Source organism: Pezoporus flaviventris, unplaced genomic scaffold (genome assembly GCF_033815535.1).
Source record: "Pezoporus flaviventris isolate CSIRO_AGI_PZ_B2104156 unplaced genomic scaffold, CSIRO_AGI_Pfla_v1 ptg000045l, whole genome shotgun sequence".
Classification (NCBI taxonomy): Eukaryota; Metazoa; Chordata; class Aves; order Psittaciformes; family Psittacidae; genus Pezoporus; species Pezoporus flaviventris.
In genome coordinates this window covers 1,490,728-1,514,415 of record NW_026892593.1, presented here as the reverse complement: position 1 = coordinate 1,514,415, position 23,688 = coordinate 1,490,728, and the positions used below count along the sequence as shown (strand labels likewise).

General features: G+C 40.9%; 1 protein-coding gene across 17 annotated transcripts in view; it reads right to left on the bottom strand.

Moving 5' to 3' along the window:
• The window catches only part of GRIP1 (glutamate receptor interacting protein 1), a 366,320-nt gene that overhangs the window by 12,813 nt on the left and 329,819 nt on the right, over nt 1–23,688 (bottom strand). For 15 of the 17 annotated variants that reach the window (XM_061467161.1, XM_061467157.1, XM_061467163.1 and 12 more), the window contains 8 exons: nt 23,416–23,496; nt 15,971–16,040; nt 15,562–15,707; nt 11,011–11,155; nt 9,796–9,935; nt 9,436–9,624; nt 3,983–4,136; nt 2,065–2,265 (listed from right to left, as the gene is read on the bottom strand). In XM_061467161.1, the coding sequence (XP_061323145.1) occupies nt 2,065–2,265; nt 3,983–4,136; nt 9,436–9,624; nt 9,796–9,935; nt 11,011–11,155; nt 15,562–15,707; nt 15,971–16,040; nt 23,416–23,496 (1,126 nt within the window). The remainder of the gene's footprint in view (nt 1–2,064; nt 2,266–3,982; nt 4,137–9,435; nt 9,625–9,795; nt 9,936–11,010; nt 11,156–15,561; nt 15,708–15,970; nt 16,041–23,415; nt 23,497–23,688) is intronic. The other 2 variants (XM_061467164.1, XM_061467167.1) reach the window with 2 other exon arrangements.

Sequence of the window (23,688 nt, the reverse complement as noted above, 5' to 3'; positions counted from 1 at the left end):
CTGCTCTGTGCAATGAGTATCTGCAGTAAAACCTTTCAACCTCAGAGGCTTCTCCCAGGGAACATGAAAAGAGCCCTCACTTTTGCAACAGAGTTTGCAAAAGAGGAATGTCAGTGATTTTTACCTGGTTCTTTCAGCCTAAGCTTCATTTACTGTTACCAAATTTAGCCCCCCTGACTGCTGTCACAGAAACTGCTCCAGTTATTTCATACACAAACAAACAGAGAAACTTTCAGGATGCAACTCTCTTGCATGGAGACTTAGGTCTTTGGTATTTCATAAGCAGACTGAGGACTTACATTGGCACTCTTGACCAAGATGGTGGTGACTGCAATGCTTGGTTAGTTGCCCAACAAAAGAAGTCTGATAAAACCTACCAAATATTGACTGCAGCAACACAGCCCAACGGGACAGCATTACAGTGTATGTGTGTGTGTGTGTGTGTGTGTGTGTAGGAAGCAGGAGTACTTTGCTGTCTTAGCAAGGGGAATCAGCTCAATGAAGGTTCCCACAAGCACTAGAGCTGCTGCACTGCACTGGGCTGGTTATGGGAAAGGCACACGGGAAGGGTGAGCAAAGGAAGAATGAGAATTTGCCCCTTTGGTGGCAGCAAGCTGTTGCTTTGAATCAGCTGCCCATGGGCTGCAGCTCGTGGTGCTTAACTGCACAGAAACAGAGCAAACACTATTACGGAAGCATCTGAGGCCTTGCCTGTCAAACAATGTATTACTGAGAATAGCATCACCGTTAACAGAGTAGCTTCTCAATAGAACTGCTCAGCATAAGGGACGGCAGCTTGGATACTTCATGCTCATGATACTCCGCCTCAAAGATGCTTTCTTACAGTTACCAGTCAAGCAGACAATCTTTCCATCTCTTACTGCAATGATTCTCCACCTAGCATCAGTGTCTCTTCTAAGATATTGCAATAGGTACAGCAATGGTGAGAATACCTACTCAGATCACAGATGCAATTCCTCCCAGGCAAGAAAAGAAAGTATTTAAAACATGATTTTAGAAAGTTCCTTGACTTCTGAAATTGGCTTTTTCAATAAGCCTAAGTAGTTGGTTTAATATCTAATGTTGAACATAGACTAATTTATTCATTGCAATACCTTTATGTTGCATACTAATATTATACTATAAAATGGAACTTGAGTTAATGAACAGGATTATTTGAGGCAACTGTCTGTGACAGCAAAAACTGTATTTCATGAAACTGGAGGTCCACTTCTTCCCCAGCTTCTGTGAAATCTGAAATCATGATGCCTATATGTCTGGACTTCTTTTTAGCTGAAGCAATTCCTTTTTCTGCTCTCTCCTCCTCTTCTGCTTTTTCTCTAAGTCCTGTCTTCCAGCGTGTGAAATGCTCAACTTTTGCATCTCTATTCACACCTATGTGAATAAACTGATTTGTAGCTGAGCCACTGAACCAGAAAAAAAAAAAGTACCAAAATAATTTCTCACCTAGATGCTTTTTTATTTTCTCTGAAACATGAGAGATTGATTTTATGTCATGTGAAATACTGTTTAACCTATAATGAATGTATTTGGTTTTCTGATGCTTATTCAAAGAGCCATCAGACATTCAGATGCATAAAAAGGCAGAAGGACAGATCATGAGACAGATATGAAGACTCAGGTGCCTCTGATTTGGTTCTTATTGCTGTATGAGAGACAAAATTTACTTTATCTGTCTTTTTGGCTTTTTTTTTTTTTTTTTTTTTTTTTTTCAATTCAGGAAGTTCGAGGATGTTCTGGGATTGGGCAGACTCATTCCTGTAAGCATTGTTTTAATGTGCAAAGCTTCTTCCCTGGAGCAGGACTGGTCCTGCCTGCCAGTGGTAGGTAGACAGCAGGCTACAGAGCGGTTCCAGCTCTCTCTGGTTTCACTCACTTGCCAACTGAAATACCATTATCACTCAATGGCACGTTAATGATGTGTTACCTGCTTTTACCCTGCTGTTCTCCTTTTTTCCATTTTAATTGTTTTCCCTTTCTTCCCCTCCTGCCCCCTCCTCAGTCGAGCTAGATCTCACTGCTGTGCATTCTTTGTTCTCCTACCTGGAGGTATTCCACTCTTCCAGCTGCCCCCCACCTTTCCTTGGCCCACCAGAGGCACCTTTCCACATCTTGCTCTCTTTCTTCACGCTCCTATTGCTCTCTCCCCCTGATCTTTCTACGGAAGTTTGCTTTAAATGGTTTTCTTGATTCTCTCCCAGTGTCTCAGTCTCCTTCTGTTGCCACGTATTCTTGGAAGCTGTGCTACACAAAACAAAGGTAAGAAAAAATTACATTTTTCTTAAAAGTCACTTAGCTAGAGGCAGAGAAGAGGTGGTTTCCTGGGAATTCCTATAACAGGCTGGAAGAACAGACATACCCTTCTCAAATACCCCAGCACTTGGTACAGGAGCACCATCAGTTGTCACATACACCATTTTGTGCAGAAAGAATAATCATTAATTTAATTTGCGCCATATATCTCAGCTGTAAGTCACACTGACAATTAGAACAAGACTCTTCAATGTGTATACTTTCTGTTAAATAGAGCTTTAAAATGGTAGTAGAGTACATGCTTTTAATTTAGAAGACTATGTATTTTACAATCCATCTTCCTGGTTCACTGCTCATCAATATTATCAGCTTACTGCAAAAAATTAGCTGTTCTGGAATATATGGCTGCATCTCATCTGAGAAACAATATTTGGGCTTTAACTATGAATAAGGATGCTGCTATTAAATGAAATATATTAACTTACCAAGAATGGGAGGTATTAAGAAAACTATGGTAATTTCCTTTATTAAGTATTGTCCACTACCACCCTATGAAAACTTCTAGTATGCTTCTGTCCAGTAGGACCAAAGGAGCTGGATATGGACTGAGAGCTCACACTTGGCCATATCTTAGCTATTACCTTGCCAGACTTGTCTCCAGATAAAACATCACTGGGCAATCTGCTGTACCAGAGGATCTGTCATTCAGATTCTGAAAAGCAGCACTGGCATCTAAGCTTTGCCTTGATTTGTATTTGAAAGGTAACAAACTGGACCTTATGGATTTACTTATCCAGTATGTTTATATAGAAAGGTTTTCTTTAGTACTAAACTTGAATTTCTCACAGACTGGGACTTTGGGCTTATTGTGCTGCTACACCAAGAAACTATTTCTCAAGAAGGACATACATGTCTGCAAGTCCTGAGGACAGGTACAAAAAGCACATCTTTCTGTGACTGTCTGAGGAAGAACTGTTCTTTGGCAGGAATTACCCAAGTTTCTGCAGTGGTTTCACTGCCAGATCATTCTTACAATGAAGAGTAAGAGGTATTTGGGTCTTTCACTATCTCCAAGCACTGTCAACTAAGCACTTTTCCCTGAGGAAATTCTTTTGCCTGCAGAGAAATTAACTGAAAAGGAGATTTACTTCTCGGAAGAAGAGGAATGCATGCATGGCAAACTACCATAGCTTTGGACTAGACATTTCTACCTGGATCACTTTGTTCTCCTACTGAATCACTGCAGATGCCTCAAGCATTTATGGAAGATGACTGCAATTTCTGCCCAAACCAAAATGAAGAGTTTTCATGGAAGACAAAAGATTAACATGCCAGTTGTTTTTAGCCACGGTATTTATATGTTTCTTTTTGTGGAGTGGAAAACAGAGAAGGTTTTTCCTAATGCTTACTCAGGGGAATGTCCTAATTTTTTTGTTTGTTTATTCTTAAGAGATAAATGCTGTGGGTTTTTTTGTCTGAAGTAACTCAAAATAAATACATGTCTTGGCTTTGGTGTCATAATCTTCTGTAACTGTCACTAATCTACCCTATTAAGTTTCATGAACTAGAAATACTGTATCTCATATTTAAAGGAAGAGCTGTTACAGCTGCATTAGAAGAACATAATTCCATTCCAGACAGTAAGAATTAATTTTTGAGGCACTGCTGCAGCTATAAGTCAGAAACAGAAACTCGTATGAGAACTTACCTGCTTGCTGTAGGTCGGTCCCATTCATCATCACTCAGCCCTGTATCATGAAATGGGTGGTTTTGTGGTTTGCTTGGAGGGGACAAACTAGTCTGCTTTGGAGTCCTCCACTCATAGGCATTGAAGTTGTACCCTGAAGCCTGATAGCTGTGTCCTAAAAAGATGAATTATGTATTTACGGCCCTGTATATGCTGTAATGACAGAAAAGCACATCTCCGAAGCTTGGTTCTGTAGAACTTTGATGTGGATTCATGGTTGCTAGCTTTTTTTTGCAGTAGTAGTCAGATTATTTATGATCTAAATTATGCCTGGAATCAGGCGTGCTCTAGAGCTTCTCCTGTGAAAGCCCATCAAAAGCAAAATCTTAAATATATATAACACTGTTCCCCTACTGTTTATGTCTCAGCTGCTTGTGATGTTTAGTTTAGGTATCTTCACAATTTATCGATTTCCTATTTGATATCACACATTGAACACTAGTGAATAAATCCCATGTGTTATGGATATGTTAAATACAATTTAACATGGTCATGTACAACATGCCCCAAATTAAACCTAAGCTATTTAGATAACTGCACTTCAGACTTACTGAAAAAAAGAGTATGCAAGGATGCATTAAAAAAATCCATCAACTTTCAACTTGTCTCTTCAGATGACTAGCAGGAAAGTTTTTCCTTCCTCCTCATAACTTTCTCAAATTTGGAAGCAATGCAGCCAAAAAATCGTGACATATTAGTGTCAATTACGCACAAGACTATCAATCTGTAGAATGCTACCTAGATGTGGAAGTTGGCATGGTGCAGAGGCTCCTGAGTGGCCATTAACTGGAGTAATGCTAGAACAGGAATTAAATTAAATTTAAAAGAATTAAACTTGGCTAGGGATGTTAAGGATAACAGGAAGGGATTCTATAGGTACGTAGCAAATAAAAGACAAACTAGGGGCAATGTAGGCCCCCTTAGGAAGCTATCCCTGGATTTGGAGAAGGCTGAGGTTCTGAATGACTTCTTTGCCTCAGTCTTCACTGGCAAAGGCTCTGACCGCACCACCCAAGTCTTGGAAGGCAGACGCAGGGACTGTGAGAATGAAAGCCTTGGACAAACTCTAGGAGAGGATCTGGTTCAAGACCATCTTAAGAACCTGAACTTACACAAGTCCGTGGGACCTGATGAAATCCATCCATGGGTCCTGAAGGAGCTGAGGAATGAAGTTGCTAAACCACTGTCCATCATATTTGAAAAATCATGGCAGTCAGGTGAAGTTCCCGATGACTGGAAAAAGGGAAATATAACCCCCATTTTCAAGAAGGGGAAAATGGATGACCCAGAGAATTACAGACCAGTCAGTCTCACCTCTGTGCCTGGCAAAATCTTGGAGCAGATTCTCCTGGAAGGCATGCTAAGGCACATGATAAACAAGGTGCTTGGTGACAGCCAGCATGGCTTCACTAAGGGGAAATCCTCCCTGACCAATTTGGTGGCCTTCTATGATGGGGCTACAGAACTGATGGACAGGGGTAGAGCAGTTGATGTCATCTAGCTGGACTTGTGTAAAGCGTTCGACACTGTCCCACACGACATCCTTGCCTCTAAATTGGAGAGACATCAATTTGATGGATGGACCACTCGGTGGATAAAGAACTGGCTGGATGGCCGCACACAAAGAGTTGTGGTCATTGGCTCAATGTCCAGCTGGAGACCAGTAACGAGTGGTGTCCCTCAGGGATCGGTGTTGGGACCGGTCTTGTTCAACATCTTTGTCGCTGACATGGACAGTGGGATTGAGTGCACCCTCAGCAAGTTTGCAGATGACACCAAGCTGTGTGGTTTGGTTGATACGCTGGAGGGAAGGAATGCCATCCAGAGGGACCTTGACACGCTTGTGAGGTGGGCTGATGCCAACCTCATGAAGTTTAACCATGCCAAGTGCAAGGTCCTACACCTGGGTCGGAGCAATCCCAGGCACAGCTACAGGTTGGGCAGAGAAGAGATTGAGAGCAGCCCTGCGGAGAAGGACTTGGGGGTGTTGGTCGATGAGAAAATGAACATGAGCCGGCTTCAGTGTGAGTTTGCAGCCCAGAAAGCCAACCGTATCATGGGCTGCAACAAAAGGAGTGTGACCAGCAGCAGGTCGAAGGAGGTGATCCTGCCCCTCTACTCTGCTCTTGTGAGACCTCACCTGGAGTATTGTGTGCAGTTCTGGTGTCCTCAACATAAAAAGGACATGGAACTGCTGGAACAAGTCCAGAGGAGGACCACGAGGATGATCAGGGAGCTGGAGCACCTCCCATATGAAGATAGGGTGAGAAAGTTGAGGCTGTTCAGCCTGGAGAAGAGAAGGCTGCGTGGAGACCTCATAGCAGCCTTCCAGTATCTGAAGGAGGCCTACTGGGATGCTGGGGAGGGACTCTTCATTAGGGACTGGAGTGACAGGACAAGGGGTAACGGGTTCAAACTTAAACAGGGGAAGTTTAGATTGGATATAAGGAAGAAGTTCTTTCCTGTTAGGGTGGTGAGGCACTGGAATGGGTTGCCCAGGGAAGCTGTGAATGCTCCATCCCTGGCAGTGTTCAAGGCCAGGTTGGACAAAGCCTTGGGTGACATGGGTTAGTGTGAGGTGTTCCTGGCCACGGCAGGGGGGTTGGATCTTAAGGCCCTTTCCAACCCTAACTATTCTATGATTCTATGATTCTGTAACAGGAAGGACAGTTTCTGTCTCTGCACCATTAAGGCAAAGTCTCATTAATACAAACACAGGACTGTGGTGTGACAGCCCCGCACTGCCCTGCCAACATGGGAACCTCTGTACCCCTGCCCCCTTGTGGAAGAGAGACGTGCTCTTAGCAGAGACACTGATTTTTGCTAGAGCTTTTGAGAGGTGAGAAAAGGCCCTTCTCATGATGGGCACAAGTGTCTGGGACCAATATACACCCTCAGGAAGCTCACCTTGCAGAATATGATTTCTGTAGCAGCCATTTCCAAATGTCTCAATGCTGTGTAATGGCATCAGATGACCTTTATATCTGAAGTGTTTATTCCTGGGTGCTTTTATCATAGAATCATAGACTCATCTAGGTTGGAAAAGAACTTTAAGATCATCAACTGCTAACCTCCACCGCTAAGTCCACCATTAAACCATATCCCTAAATGCCACATCTACATCAGTAGAGGGCACATAATGAAAAAACAACATTTTTGCTCATTTTGGTTCTTCTATTCAAGCTCAAGGTTGTTTGTGGGAGAAAGGAGCTGTTACGTGGCTTGTTGCACATTTATATAGGCAGGTAGACAGGCAGAGGCATTAATGCTTCTAAATACACATACAGAGTTTCCAGCACCATTTTTCTTTCTCCTGAATCTTTTAGGTACGCCTGGCTTCCAAGTGATGCATCAAGAAGAATGCATGGATTGACTTGTCACAAGCTGATGCTGATCTGGCAAGCAAAATCTGTTATGGTAGAGCTGCTATATATGTATTTCATCTTGACATACTCCCTTTCTAGCTCCTTTGTTGGCATTTTCTGATGTGCATATTGGATTAGGAATTTTGTTCATGACTAACAAATATCACTGCTGTCACCTCTCTAAAGAGGGCAATTTGCTTCCATAAATCAGTCTAGACCTGTCTCTCTCAAATCCCATGTAACTAGACAGCTGTGTGCATTTCCAGGTAATTGGCAGACATTAACATACTGCCAGATTCTAGGAAGGGTTTGTAAAAATGTGATGGCTGTGTGTGGAAGGCTCCAGATCAGCAAGTCAGACACATCAGACAAACGTACAAAATGGGATAGTAATTCAAGGAGAGAAAAGACCGCTCATCAGCATTAAATCGGTAACTAATAGGATGAAGCATTATCCAGTGCTCCAAAAACATTCCCCAAACTCCTCAATTTGCTTAGCCTGTTCTTGTGCCAAGAAAGGTTTGGAAAGAAGCCAAACTCAACTTGACAGGTCAAGACAGAATGAACTTTAATAGAAATGTGGGTCACATTAGTACCACAGCAAGGGACAAGGCACATATCTGATTACACTCAGGCTGTTTAACAGAAGTGCCATGTATCCAGCCAAGTCTGGGCTGATTTTTTCAAGGCAGTTAGAAAAATATCTCCTTTGAGATACTGGTTTGGTTTTGGCTCGGATATCATCAGGACTTTGAAAAGTAGTCTAGGCCTCAATCCTCTCCACAGCTGAGCGATTTGCTCCAAGTATCATCAATTCAAGCAGGATATGAGAACTATCATTTTGGCACTTGTTTAGCAATACTTGTCCTTAAAAATATCAGAAGAAAATCTAACATGGTTGATTTTGACAAACTGACCAAACCAGTTAAAGCCAGAAAAAGACAAATTTATCCCAACTCTAACTCCAGTGAAATACAAATTATACAGGGGGAATATACCCCAGTACATGGAGTACTAAATAAATGTTCTCCTCTCCAGAAGAAACTGCTGGTGTTATCCCAGAACAGGAACATTAGAGCATAGCAATGAAAGGAATCAGCACAGAACTTCAGTCTATATGGAAAATCTGTTGGGCAGAGCTTGGCTTCAGTTCTCTATGAGAGGGTACAAAACAGCTGCCCATGAGCTCCTGCCCTTGCTCCTGGAAAGCAACAGCAAGAAATAGAGAACTAAACTGAACAGAATGCACACAACCAGCGTGAGTGAGTGAAAATTACTTGAGGTGAGGATGTACCTGTCCAGATACCTGCTTTTCTATGGATAAACATTTCAAGGGAGTTAAATAAAACACTGAAGCTGTGTGGAAGTTACTTTTCTTGTAATCTAGACTATTATGAGATGTCTGTATCCCTCACTGCCTAAACAAATGTCTTACAAATTAGAAGATTATTTGAAAATCCTATATAAAACAATAGTGATGCAGAAGCAGAAAATTTATTGTTAAGGACAATCATGTCTTTAAATAGAATGACTGTTTTTGAGAGCTGAAAGTTAGATGCTAATGCTGCAGGAATGAGGAAGCAGCAAAAGATTTATGAATCATAAGCAATGCCTAACATCCCCCCTGCAGCAGTTTATAATAAATCTGTTGTCAGTTAAAAATTACTACATATGGGCATCATATTAAAGAATATCTTCAGAGCATTCTGTGCCTTGCATTGATCCCTATCTGAAGGATAAACTCATTTAGTTGTGGATGAGCTGTGGACCAGGCTATTCAGATGTCAGTAAAGCTAACAAAAGCCTGTTAATGTATTGGTAAGTGCTTCATAACACATCCCTCGCATGTCATGAGGGAATGAATCTGAGACCAGCCAAGTGTAAGAAATCATGCTGCCTGGCAAGGTGTGTGGTCATTAGGAGACACTGGCACATTACAAGGTATGAGGTTTAAAGCTGGTACAGATAAACTTCTTTTTAAGGCAAAGGAAGGTCAACCATGAAGGCGATAATTTCTACTTTAAATCTCGATTGCATTTGCGATAGTACCTTGATTTCCAAAGCTGGTATCAATACCAGAGCCATCCCATGACTCTACTGCGCTGTCAACGCTTGGGACTGTAGTGGAATAGATGTCTGAGAGTTTGCCAGATTTCTGTGCAGCAGAGGTTTCATCTTCAGCATCACTCAATTCACTTACGTGACCCACAGGGACAGAAAATTTCTTGGGACTGGTAGCTGAAGAGGATTATAAAGAAAAAGTAGGGGGTAGTGCAGTCATTGCTTTACTGCAGTTCTAAGAAAATGCTTTTTACAACTGACATGACATTTTTCCAGGGATGGCCTACATGCTTGTTAATCTGTAACAACACACACATGACCACTGATGCTACTCTTGGCCATACTCACCATCTGTCTGCTTCTTGATTTTCAAGGTGACGGTTTCTCCTGCCATCTGTAATAAATGAATGGCTTCACTCAAAGGTTTTCCTTTCAGACTGCTACTATTTATTGCTAGGATTCTGTCTCCTATGTGAATTGCGCCAGTCCTATAATAAGAGAGAGAAGAGAGCATAAGAAGAAACAAAGACAGTTTCTTTGCATATTTGGGGCATGAAAGACTCATCTCCCTTTCTTTCATTTTGCTTTTATAGCTGTGTTACAGAGCAATTCTTTTGTTAGAAATGCTTAAAGCAAGTTGCCTTTGTTGTAGTGACAATAGCAGAGCTGAGGCATGGAGGTGTGGATTTCTGTGTTGCAGCAGTTGAGTTAATCACCTGTGGATGATATTCATTGCAGCCCACCTGCTTAAGAGCAATCTCAGACAGTGCAGTTTAGTTCTGAAATAAGTCAAGTCTCTAGAAGCCTCACAATATAAGAGATAATGGCAGTGAGAGCAGGTAACAGCTCTTTCACAAACACGGCTTTCAGGATGGATCACATCAAGAGAAGAAAATAAATTCTCTCTGTGTAAATGCACTGTTTATTCTGGCTCTGCACAGTGTCATGTTTTGTGTTCTCTCTCTGAATCCACCACCAAAGTTGCAATGACAGTACCCATCTTAGAAGTAACGGGCAATGGAAAACCTTAGCATTTTCATTTTTCTCTATTCACCACTTACCATGATGAGAAATGGTGAAGTATGATTCAAGTATTATCCTTAGATAATGCTTGCTATGGTGTATGTAAGTGCACCTACAGATGCAGTGTGAGTATATGGTAAGTGGCATGTAAGTATATGGTAAGTTCAGATAAATGCAGACACACAAAGTGCTTTCTTTATCTGTTCTACTGCACAGGGCTATTGCTTTTAAATGGCTGCTAAAATGTCCTGTGACTGAGCAGTCTGATTGACTAGTCATTACTATAGGTGATTTATAATAAGGACCACAGTCTTCCACTCTGTCTTGTATAGTATGTGCAAGAACATCCTGTTAAGATATTGCTCATGCTCCTGAACTTGGCAATGATCAAAAAGCATCAGTAAAAAGATGATAAACTCAGATTCATAGAACTGTAAAAATATAAATTGCTAAATCATGAAAATTAGCATCTGCAGGTAAACAAAATAAATCTTTACCTTCAAAAAAGAACATTTTAAAATAATTTACATTCCAATTTACCTTTCAGCTAATCCTCCTTTTGTAAGGCTGGAAATGATTATGGGATCAAAGGGCTCTTCAGTACCAGAGATTGTAATTCCAAGAGGCCCACCATAGCGCTTGAGCTCAACGGTATAAATAATTGCTCCAGAGCTCTCCTGTTCATCTGCAATAAATGCCAAGGGGATGCAATTGGTTTCTTACGAAAGAGGGAATGAAAAAAATAGCACATTCAGTCTAGTGACTGGTAATCAGACAACATTTTCAAAGGATTACATTTCAGATACACTTCTTAATCATATTCTACTGGATTAATTTTGAAAAAAATATTCTCTCTTGTGCAATTTCTTCTTTTATTGCCAAAACCTGATTACACTTAAGTCAATAGAAAAACGCTCCTCATTCTATTAAGACTCAATTTTACTCCATTTAAAATTACATCTTCTTTCCTATTAAAATATAACTTCAGGCTATTTTGTTACAGAATTACAATTTGAGGTCGAAAGGGACCTCAGGAGGTCATTTGGTTTAACACCCCATTCCAAGCATGGCCACCTACAGCAGGTTGCCAAGGACTGTGTCCAGATGGTTTCTGAGTATCTCCAAGGAAGGAGAATCCACACTCTTCCTGGGCAATCTGTTTCAGTGCCCTGTCACCCTCATAGTAAAGAAGTGCTTCCTGATGTTTGGAGAGAACTTTCTGTGTTTCAGTTTGTGTCCATTGCCTCTTGTCCTGTTACAGCACCACTGAAGACAGTCTGGCCCCATCTGCTTTACAACCTCCCTTCAGATATTTATATAAACTGATAAAAGTCTTCTCTGAGCCTTCTCTTCTCCAGGCTGAACACACCCAGTTTACCCTGCTTTGCCTCATAGGAGAGATGCTTCTGTCCCTTCATCATCCTTGTGGCCCTTCACTGGACCTGCTCCACTATGTCCATGTCTCTCTTGCACTGGGGAGCCAAGGTCCGGACCCAGCACTCCAGCTGTGTCACCAGGGATGAGCAGAGGGGAAGGATCACCTCCCCTGACCTGCTGGCAGTGCTCTGTCTGATGCAGTCCAGGAGCCTGTTGGCCACATTTGCCAGGAGGCAAATTATACTATTGTATAAATACTGGTACTAGTCTGTTTCTTGAACTGAATGGAAGGTAATCAGGAGATCAAAGATAATTCAAATTCAAATGTTTTCAATGGACAAGCTTTAAGCTTTTGTAACAGAATCAGAAATAGCTTCTGAATGCTGAATCATAAATGAAGTTTAATAGTAACTCCATTAGATTTTGTTTCATTATATTGGATGAAGTAATTAGCATTATTTTGTAATTTTTATCTCACCAACCAATCATCGGAAATGGGGAAAAATTCATCACTGGGTAAGCTTAAACACAATGTATTTTTCTCAAACAATACCCAACGGGTGTTGCAGCAACAAGAAAGGCTCCTATACTTATACAGTGCTCTTTAAATATTATCAAGAACTACACATCAGGAGAACAATCAGCTGCGCTATCTTTGGGTTGGGAAGAGACATTTTAAAATCTCAAATGAAAGATTTCTCCTCAGATCAAAATAACAAATGCTCCCTTGCCCATCTTATGATATTGGTATTCAGCCAGGATGACTGGCCTGCCGGGCAGCTTTCCCTTGATCTGTGGGCAATGACATTTTGAAGGGCTCACTGAGGGTGGAGAATGTCTCGGGCGCACACCCATAAATGTTACTAGAACTAACCTGAGACAAGTTAGAAAATTCAAACGTCCCCATTCCTGTTCCTGTCCACAGAAAAACTTTAGAAGAAAAAGAGCTACCTGCATCACTAGCAGAGGTTCAGAGCTGCTTTCTTCTAATGCTGAACACAGTACTTAAGCAGAGCTGGAGAAACATTAATATCTGTGGGGGAACTTTGTTCCTCCCCAGTTTGCAGAAAATGTAGGCCTTTAACTTCCCAGCACCCCAGCTCCCTCCTGTTTCCCCCTTGCTATCCACCCTAAAGAAAATGGTGCACATATAGAACCAAAGGTGAGAAGAACTAGTGTGTTTGTTCAGCAAAGAATCCTGGGATTTTCACGCCTAGTGTTGGCCTTGCATTCCTAATTGGGGCATTATGGTAGGGTTTTGGCACAGTTCACATCAACTACACCTTATCTGACATACACTTTCCACGTGTGCCCACCTCCCAAGACCCCACAGGAAGCCTCTGGCTGGCATACAGTGCTGTAAGCTGCCACTGCACAGCAGAAGAGTGGCAGCTCTTGCTTGCTTGCTAAAGCATTTATGGAGCACCAACAAAACCTCTGGGATCTAGTGCTGATGATGGTGACACAGGTGTGGCATGGACATGGTGCAAGGCTTCACCTGAAGGATGAGAAGTAATCCATCAAGCTAATTAAAAATGTAATAGCCAGTGTTTGCCAAGGGTTGAAGTTTCTCTGCTATCAACAGCGAGTGAGTAAGAAGTTATTAATCACAGAGCAGCCCTGCCACATGAGAGTTGGAAGTTTATAGCTCTTAGTGAATGACTGGAAAGGAGACCAGTCCATTATGTCTGTCTTCTGGCTAGCCACAGTTATTAAAATTAATGGCAGAATGCAACAAATGTGAAATTGCTACACTGTTCTCTTCAGTGCTCTTTTCAGGCAGCACAAATACAAGCTATCCAAGAACACTGCATGCACGTGGCCTGAATTAACAACGAAGGCCAGTTTTGCCATGAAAGCAGAGAGCGCTGATATTCAAAACATTAGGTTAATCAGGAGATAAAATTTTTCTCAGTTTGGGAATCTGGTGGTGGGGAAAAAAAAAAGAGAAGAAACCTGCTGAAAACGTACTTCCATCTGGGGAGGAAATACAATCAAATTACCATGGTTTTGGATCTCACGTTTTTGAGATTTTCCTTCTGTCTTTTCTTGTGATGCAATTGTGGATAGTTGTTGTTGTAAACCACATTCAATGAAAGCAGACCCTCTGTGCTGCAGTGCCTCTGCCCTGTCCACTAGTGCCTTGTTCTTCAGAGTAGCATCTGATCCATACAGACAAAAGGGCAAAGAAGAGCAAGGTCTGGGGGAGCACATGACACGTACCCTGCCACTGGTCTCACCTGCATGGCTGGCTCTGAGGAACACAGCTCTGAGACACATACAACTGTCAGGAGAAGGGAGGAGGAGCTGGAGAGACAGCATAGGAAGGAAAAACAGCAGAAAGAAGAGCCAGAAGCTAGAAATATTTATGAGAAGGAAGAGTTTGAAAGCATGGAAAAGAGAACCTAAGGAGACAGGAGCCCCGCTCCCTGCCTTCCCCTCCTCAAAAAAGCATGTAATGAGAAATTAAAATAGTTTAAATCTTAATCACATTCTTGTGAGGGGAAAACTCAAACTCCCTTCTACAGGCATTCTTCCTGTCATCTTCTGCCAAGTGTAGTTGCAGCTTGCTCTTCATAACATAGCTGGTTTGCTCAGTTTTGCAAAGCAGCTGTCGGTCAGGTGTCCCTTTGGATGTACAGTCCACAGCCAGTTTGGCCAGCCAAGGTCCAAGGTGGACCAAACTATGTACAGCAAATCCCACCTCACCACCTGCAGGGACCTAACCACAATATCCTGCCACACAGTGGTTGTTCCCTTTGCTGGGTCAAAGTGTACTTCTGTAAGCCAATGTGCACAACTGCCTTTCAGTCCATCTGCCTTTGCTTTGTACTGATCACACCCAGAAGATACTGTTTCCTTTCAAAAGCAGTTAAAGGAACAGAGCATTCTAGTGCAATTCTAAATACGGTTTCAACAGCTGCACTTGATTTTCAATGATAAAGTGGGGCAGGCTGTGCCTTACTGCTATGAGATTGTACAGAGCTTAAGACAAGTGGATTTACAGTTCCTGCTTTTGAGTAACACCATAATATAAGTCCCAGCAGTAATGGTAATTATAATTGTCTAACTTCCTTTGCCACTAGAATGCGTAACAGAACTCTCCTTATAATCTCCAGGTAGAAAATCTGCTTTTATGGAATCCATAACGGGGAATATCCAGGAATATTAATAGGTGTAGGTGTGCAAAATGATGGCAGCTCCATTACTTCCACTGGACTGATCAGACATGGCTCCTCCATCATCCATCCAGCACAGCGTGTAAAGTACTCCTTGCCTTGAGCATGTGAATAGTCATGCTAAAGTCAAGTTTGTAAGTTTGTGGGTAAAGCGTGCACTTCACCACTCTGCTGGAGAACTGAGGCCTATGAATCCATGCTTTGCTAACCACGATTCCAATCTTAAAAGCAGAAAAAAATCTCAATAAGTTGGTAAGGTAATGATCAACCTTCTGTGGCTGCACCTGGGGGGAAACTGCTTTTCCAGAAAATGGAAGACTTGATTTTGCAGTGCAGTTCCTGCAGGCAATACAGCCCTTGTAAAATACAAAACTTCATACAGCATTAAAATTCTTTTTAGTGTGACACTTTCTGATTAGCATTAGCATAAATCAGCCATGTTTAGAAAAGGACATTTCACTAAAATTTAAATGCAAAGGAATAACCCTGTGTTCTAAAAGTCCTGAAAATACACAGAAATCTGCATTGCTAATACCGGAATTATCTTCATCTTTGCGGATCTTTAACTTCACAAGGTCCTCACAGTGCTGAAGGATCTGGACAGCATCTTCCATGGAGCAATTATCAAGTCGAATGTTGTCTATTGCAAGCAACTTATCACCCAGTTCAAGTGTCCCAGTTCTGTGAACAAGCAAACAAACTTGCATGAAATTCTAGTAACATGAATGCAAGTTATCTTAGAAGGTATGAACATTATTAGTATAGAAAAAAGACAGATTTTTAAAAACAATTATTTCTTAATACACTGGCATTTTCATTTGCAACTGCTTTTTACAACAACAACAACAACAAAGCATAGTCTCTTACAAGCTCCCTCTGTTTAACTGGAGTCTGCCTGGCTACACAACGGAAACAGATTCTTCCTGGGAGCTTGAATGTCTTACCTGTGGGCAACGCTTCCTTTCTTGATATCAGAAATAACCAGAGGGTCACCTGGTTTTCTACTGGACGGAGCTGTAATAAAGAATACATACAAGTATCTGACTTTATTACTAGATATGCAGATAGGCTAATTCTGCCCATAAATCAGTAATTCATATACATTACCTACTAGTATTATATACCTCTCCTTTTCCTAGATTATATGTATGTGAATACAATCATGAGCAGCATATTAGTAAGACTGCATAGTCCTCAAAAATTAGAAATGTCAAAATTAAGGAAACCGATGCAAAGTGAATTAAACCTGGTATGCCTAAATTCTGGGTTAGACTAGGACTGAACCTCCTGAAGATATCACAGTACAGCTCCAGCGATCTACTATGAAATGCTGTGCAGATGTAATAACTGTGTATAAGCCAAACTGTATTCGTAACACCTCCTTTAGTGTGAAGTAGATTCCGCCTTCTCACCCAGGAAGCATTATTGTCATACCTCTGCTTTAAGCACTGAATGAAACAGAAGCAGATGTAAAGGAACGTGGGCTAGCCCACTCATGATATTTTGCCAAAGCAGCTTCACTGTGACTCTGAGGTAAACAAGTGCCTCTTTGAATGAGTAACTTTGCTCCTCTGTGTTGCTGCTGGGCCTTAAGCATTGTGGACTTTTCCCCAGATACCTACTAGAAACCCTGCAATTCCAGCAACGGTCAAATCAGTAAACCCCACACCAGTCCTCTCCTTGCACACCTAACTCATATATTCTTGGAGGTATATCACATCTTTCAATTTTCTATCTGTCCATCATGGTTAAAAGCATGCTTGGCTCTACAGTGCCAGTCACTGCAATTCTTCAATTCTTTACTGACTTGTGCTGAAGTATTTGACAGATCTCCTTTGCTTTGTCCAGGAAATTTGCTTGGTAATTTTGCTTGACTTTTGGTTGCAAAAACTGCCCCAGTGGAAGAATACGATGAATACTGACTGTTTCCAGAGGAATGTTTCTTGGAGAAGCTTCGCTGACTGCATTTAGAGGGTTTGTCCATTTGCCAACTGAAGACTGTATGGGAGATCTGATATGATAAGCAGTGGACTCAGAACTGGAGGGTGACGGAAGATACATGGTGTGTGTCTGCCACTGGGAAGTACACCAGCTGGTCTGTGCGGGTGGCAGTAAATGTGGTTAACACAGACTGACTTTTGGGCTTCTTGTTAACAGACCAGGCTAATATTAAACATTGCCACGTGGTGTAAGGTTCTCAGTTTTCTGAAGGCACTAATGGGTTTTGCTCGTGTAGGGCTCTTCAATTGCCATAAGCCATTCCTGCTCTCAGTACCAAGGCCTCTGCATTCATTCACAGAAGGTACTTTTCATTAAGCTCCAATGCCTGACTGACAATCACCCAAAGAGCTACCCATGTTGGAGGATCACCTACAAAATCCTGATGTCAGTTACGTTAGCATCTCGTGATTCTTTGATGGAAAATCTTCACCTACAGCAAACACACGCTCTACTAATAATCTCACTTCCAACACTATATCCTAAGAGATCTTGTTAATCTTGGCCGCCCTGGCCAAGAGAGCCTTTGAATGTTCAAAGAGACTGTGTAAGAACTGCTAAATAACCGTATTTCGAATGCAGGTCCTTGAAAGTCCAGAAGACAGATGTACAATGGCTTGCAAGAGTCTGTAGAAACTTGCTAAACCAGCACGCTTTCAGGGAATGCTTATGGTGCAATTCAGAGAACAGCAACTGATCTTCTCCGAGATGTGCAATTTTCATAAGCTTGTTTCTCATACTTTCACACCTTGGATCTACTGTGTCTTCTGCGACAGGTCCATGATGTACTTGAATTCTTTGGGCTTCTTTCATCAATCAGTATTTCTTTCTTAATTCAACGTTTTTACCTTCCGGGTTGCTTTACAAATCTCTGATGTTATAATGGCACCCACCGTACAATGTCTGCAGTTTGAGATTTCAATATTCAGATAGTTTTTTGTGAAATTGCTTTATAGAAATTACCAGTACTAAAGAACACAATCCATTATCTTTCCAAAATGAAGAGAGGAGGAACCAAAATGGGGAAAAGAGCACAGCTCAAAGTGCAAAGCCACAGAGTACATCTGGATGCAAAGGGTACGATACTGCACACAAAGTTATTACAGTTTCACACTGAGTAAGTGTGATCCAGCAGCATTTTGTCAGTTATCCTGGACTATTAATTGTGTCTGGTGGATGAAAGCCTTTTTGTAGGCAGCAAACACAGCTCAGTGTGAAATGAATCCCCTCATGCTGACAAGCCTTTAATAAGCAGCTACACCACACTTTGTTTTATTCTTGTTCAATGCTCATGGCATACTTAGTACAACTATTCAAGTTGTGCTGCAGAGATAAAATCACTGATTGCCTCCTGAACTTTTGTACTGCACATCATCACAGCCTACAATTGCCTCCCAAACACTAGTGAACAGCTGCTGTCCCCAGCAGCAAGATTGAGTACTATTATCCTGATTCTACAGATGAGGAAAGGAAACACGGGAGCATTTAGGTCAAAGCATGACAATTTTCAGTGAGCAATCTGAGATATCCATGCCTTTATTCCTCACAATATTTCAAAGTATGTAACAACTTCTATGTCCAAAGCACAACTGGCATTGTCAGCAACAGCTGCAGACGCTCAGCACTTCTGCAAGTGCGACCCCAGGATCTCAATGATTTCCACAGAAAATCAAACAGCCACCTGTGGAAAATATCTCTCCCTCTCCACCCCATGAAATGACTTATCTCAGCACAACTCTAGTGCAGAGAAAAGGAAGAACCCCTAAATCTCCCCAGGGTAGCATTAAACCACCTTGACAATGAGATCATCTCCTTTTTCTTTCTGCAGCCCTCCACCTCATACATTATGCAGCCTCCATCCCCTCTGATACACACCACTGTTTCATCTCTCCCCAGAGAGCAGAGACGCAAGAGCCCCACTGAGAAAGTAGTATTTGACCACTTAATTAAAAAGAGATACCCTCATGAATTCATTCAACTTTGAAGAAACACAAGTACAGCTTTAAATCTCCAGTTTCATGTTTCATTTCAATTTTTAAGAGGCAATTAAAACCAAAGCACCTCACCACTCACCCATGTCGAGCCTTCTTGTTCCAGTCCCAGTTTCTCCCACCCCAATCACACTTCAGCCTCTTCCCTTGTCTGTTGTCTCCCTGTTATGGATCTCCACTCATTTTCTCTCCTGGACCCATTCTGCTGGTCCACCAAAAATCTCATGTTTTCTCCCCCCTGCTTCAGCCGTTAGTCTACCCACTGTTGAACCTTTACAGAGACCTTAGACAGCCTTTATAATGAACTACAAGTGAGCTGAAGAGTGCATAGAGTTGTACAGACACTAAACTTATTATTACAGCCCGAAGGCTGATCTTTAGCAAGATGTTTGTTCTTTCTCTTTAAATTACCATGTGATCTTAGGTCTTGTCCCAGGCCTCTACTCTAGTACTCTTGTACTAGTAAAGACACACTTCCCTGCCACCTGAAGCCAAGATCAGTGGTCTGTTTTGTACATCACCTGTTCCATTAGGTTAAAAACCCCTCAAACACTCCCCTTTCTTATTCCACTGCTAATCCAAACTAAAACCCCAATGTGACATAGACAGATTATAGGGTGGAACACTGCACCTACCACGCAGCCAAAACTCACTGACTAGTCTCAGCTTGGCTTCAAGTTCTGGAGTTTGATCAAACTCTAAACAAACTGAAGAAGCAGAGGAAAATGCTCATGGGATGGAAAAATAGTTCTTATACAAAGTCAGTCCACTTACCCACGGTGCTGGTTAACAGCTATTAGGCTTTTTAAAAACATTTTCATTATTAAATAGATGAAAGAGCCTTTTAAAATTAGGCTGATGTAGCTCTTTTCTTCCTTACGTATTGGTTCACATGGAGCAGCGGAGAAACCTGCTGATTCTTCAGGCCCTGTCTTGAAAATAATTTCTTCTAACATTGCAAAATGAAGTTGAGTTTGGTAGGTGAAATCCCGTAATATACAGAAACATGCTTTAAAGAGTAAATTCTCATAGTCAGTGCTAAATATCTGTAGATATTTACAAGGCTTGTTTCTGATTAAGTATGAAAGCAATAAAGCAGACTATAGTATAGCTGGCTAGTCAAAATGGCTTAGAAAAACTGATGATAATTTGGGTGAGATTCTGATATTCTTACCAGCTTTGCAGATTCTTATTCCTTGAGCAGTCCCATTAGCTTCAGAGAATGAAGCAAGCTGCTGCAGTTCATTATCAGTAAGGATATCAGAATCTTACTTAGAAAGAAAAGGCGGAGGGGGAAGAATAAAAGGAGATGTTAACTAAAATTACCAGTCTGTACTAGTAAGTCATTTTCTTGGACATCATTCAAGGTATTTAAAAAAGTCTAGGATAAAGTAGCCAGCAGCACAAAAATTTATCTCAAAAAAAAAGAAGTAAAAATCTATATTCCATTACACAGTCTAAGAATCAATGTCACTCGCAAAGAAATTGAGACAGATTTGAACACTACTAGATCTACTTGAAAGTCATCCTTCTGGGGAATGGCTCTGTTACGAAAGCATAATCACACACACATGGACACTGCTGTGTCACGCTTTATTTGGATGATGTAATTTTAAGAACTGAGACATTCTAATTGCTCCAGCCATTTAACTGAGTGTGAAAATGATGGTATCTGAGGCATTAAATATATAGTCACTTAAATTTGCAAACTATAAAGAAGGGTTTTATTGAATGTAAGGAGCTATTAATGGGAAGCTTAGACAGATATTGCAGAGATAAGGGAAGGATGACAGAAGTCCAGTATGTGTGTGAAGGCAGCAATGGGTAAGGCCAATATACCGTGAGGTAACTGACATGCACCATCCAAAACTCAGTGCCCTGGATTAACATTAACAGTGATGCTCATGAAACTTTCTTCTGCCTTACTTTCTAGGGGTTTCTGTTATCTAAGGGGGTTTTGATTTTGTTTTGCTTTTTCTTGCATTAATAAATCTGAAATTAAGAGAAGCTTAGTCTCTTCCCCTATTACATGTCATGGTTTTCAAAGACCATGAATTAGCTTAACTGTCTTAGTGTTGTTTGTCACCTCAGATATGCCTTCAAGCAATTGGCTATAACTCCATGCAGGCACACTTGGTCTTTGTTGCCAAGGAAAACAACACAAAGAAAATGATATAAATTCCTCTTCCAGGATGTCTGCCTCCTAACAGTTGACTTGGAAGAACACTTGCACTTAAAAATAGGCTTATGGCCAGGTGCCAACCCCAGGTGAAGCTTACATTTTCCTTCTGCCAAAAAATGTGTTTTGTATGCCAGGTCAGGTCATTTCCTGACTTCCTTATCCAAATCCCAAACTGAGCTGGGGATATGGAAACCAGGACAGGAGTTTTTCTGTAATGTTTTTATAGAGACAGCACTTTCTCACCATTAACTCCACTACATTAAGAATAGAAAGGATGAAACAGATTACTCTTAAATCGATCAAGCCCCGAAGTGAATAAACTTGACCTCCTCTATCATCCCTGTTTAACTGGTTATTCCAACCTTGCCAAGCTTTCCTTGGTATTTGTGTTTTAAAAGAAATCATACAGCTTTCTAATAATATCAGTAGCAAATGGCATGCTAATGTGCTAAAGTGCCCTGACAAAAGTTTGACAAAATGAATATAAACCGCTTCTATTCTTCAAATCACACTGCCTCATTTAGGAGTTAATTAGGCAGAACAGAACAAAGCACTGAAAAGCAAGCATGAGATGCAGCAACTCAAGACTTCTACCAAGCAAATTTACAAACTTTCAGTCATTAGTATAAATCCTTTAAAATCTAACAAATAATTAATCCTGGACACATTTCATACGCGTTACATACTATAAGTAAGAGGGATTATTACATACAACAGATCATTTAATTTAAAGATACTGCAGCATACTCGAAGAGCAAAGCTAAGACGAATCAGGTGTCACCCTGATTATACAGAGTACTGATTTTATAAAGCACTAACTTTGGAATCAATGTGCAAGGCAGGAAGGTATGCAAAGTTTGGAAGAGTAGTGCTAAATACTAAATACCAAGAACACTAGATTTCTATTCAAAGTTTACTCCTAAGTCAGAAAAAAAGAACAAGATCCCCAAACCCCAAAAAGCAGCACAAATCAAATTACTAGGAAGACCATATTTTTACAATAATCCTACAAAACTATACTAAGAACAACATTTAAATAAAACAACCTCCCTCCAGGTTTTCTCATTTCTCAATATTTTCATTTGCACAAATACATGTAGACCTATGATTTTGCTTCAAGCATCACGTCATATGGAGTCTAACAATTATTCATTCAAGTGTGCAACGCAAGCAAACAGCCCTGCAGTGTCTTCCATTTGTTCCTCAGATGTAATTCTTAGCACTGAGCTCCCTGCTGTACTTTTGATTAACCTTATTCCATTGTGCTGGTAAAAGCTTTGAGAATATAAGTCAAAGCACAGTCTTCTCCCAAGACACATGAATAATGCCGAAGAAAGCCTTATAGTCTAAGAAAGGTCACAACCATAAAGGAATGTTAATTCTGATGAGACCAGATTGTGCACTGCCATTAAGTAAACTAAACACAAGGCCATTAGCTTTGATATGGATTGTTCTTCCTTCCATCAAGGGCTGAACTCAGTACGCTGGTTTACCTGGTCAAAATCTGGTCCTAACACAGAATTTACTGTCTGCTCCCAAAATAAGTAAGTATAAAACGACTTTGATTTCAAACAACAGTAACAAATACTTTTTGAGAAACAGACTAACGCAGACCCTTGTTATCTTCTTTAGCAATCTCTGAAATCCCTAGTGAAAGGGGATTTTGCTACGTGACCTGCACATTTAGGATTGCCCACTAGTTTTACAGACTGAGGATGTATCTTCAGACTCTGGGTTCTGAAGCAGAAAATAACCCATATGTGGATGCTCATGCGTGTGAGAACCCTTGAGTTAAGTGGGTTTCTGTTCAAGACCCTGTGAAAGACCATTACAGACTTTGCTTTAAACTTCCCAACTGCGGAAATACTTTTGTATGGGCTTAATTCTACTGACTTATTTTAAGGTTTGGTTGGCTTTTTTTTTTTTTTTTTTTTTTTAAATATAAATAATTTTAATGGGGGTTAAACATGTGCTATGCATGCAGAACAAGTCAAGCTTTAGCCCTGTCAAACTTCTGGCTTCTTTAACTACTAGAAGGGGAGCATAAATCTGTTACAAAATGGTATTTCACCAGAGACAGAGCACTACTTATCATCCCTTTTGCTAGAAAAATGAGAATGAAATTTATACCGAAATAAACATGACTCCATAGGTACAGGACCCACTATCTGCAGATAGTCCCATGAACGTGGTCTTAAAAATAAGCACTTTCACTTACAACTTATGGTGATGCCAAGTTCCACATTATGCTTCTTTGGTAGTTTCACGTGAAATGTTCCACTGCTTGGTATAACTGATTCTATGAAGAAATAGTTAAAGTGTTAGATAATTTCGTAAGGCACAGCTATTCCAAGTGCTTGGGACTACACATGTAAATTGATGAAACACATCGGCATCACAAGCCACAGATGAAACACAGGTGCTGAAGTGAAGGAAGGAGGACACAAAGTGTGATTTATACCACTATTAGTAATTTCATAGTAACTCCTTT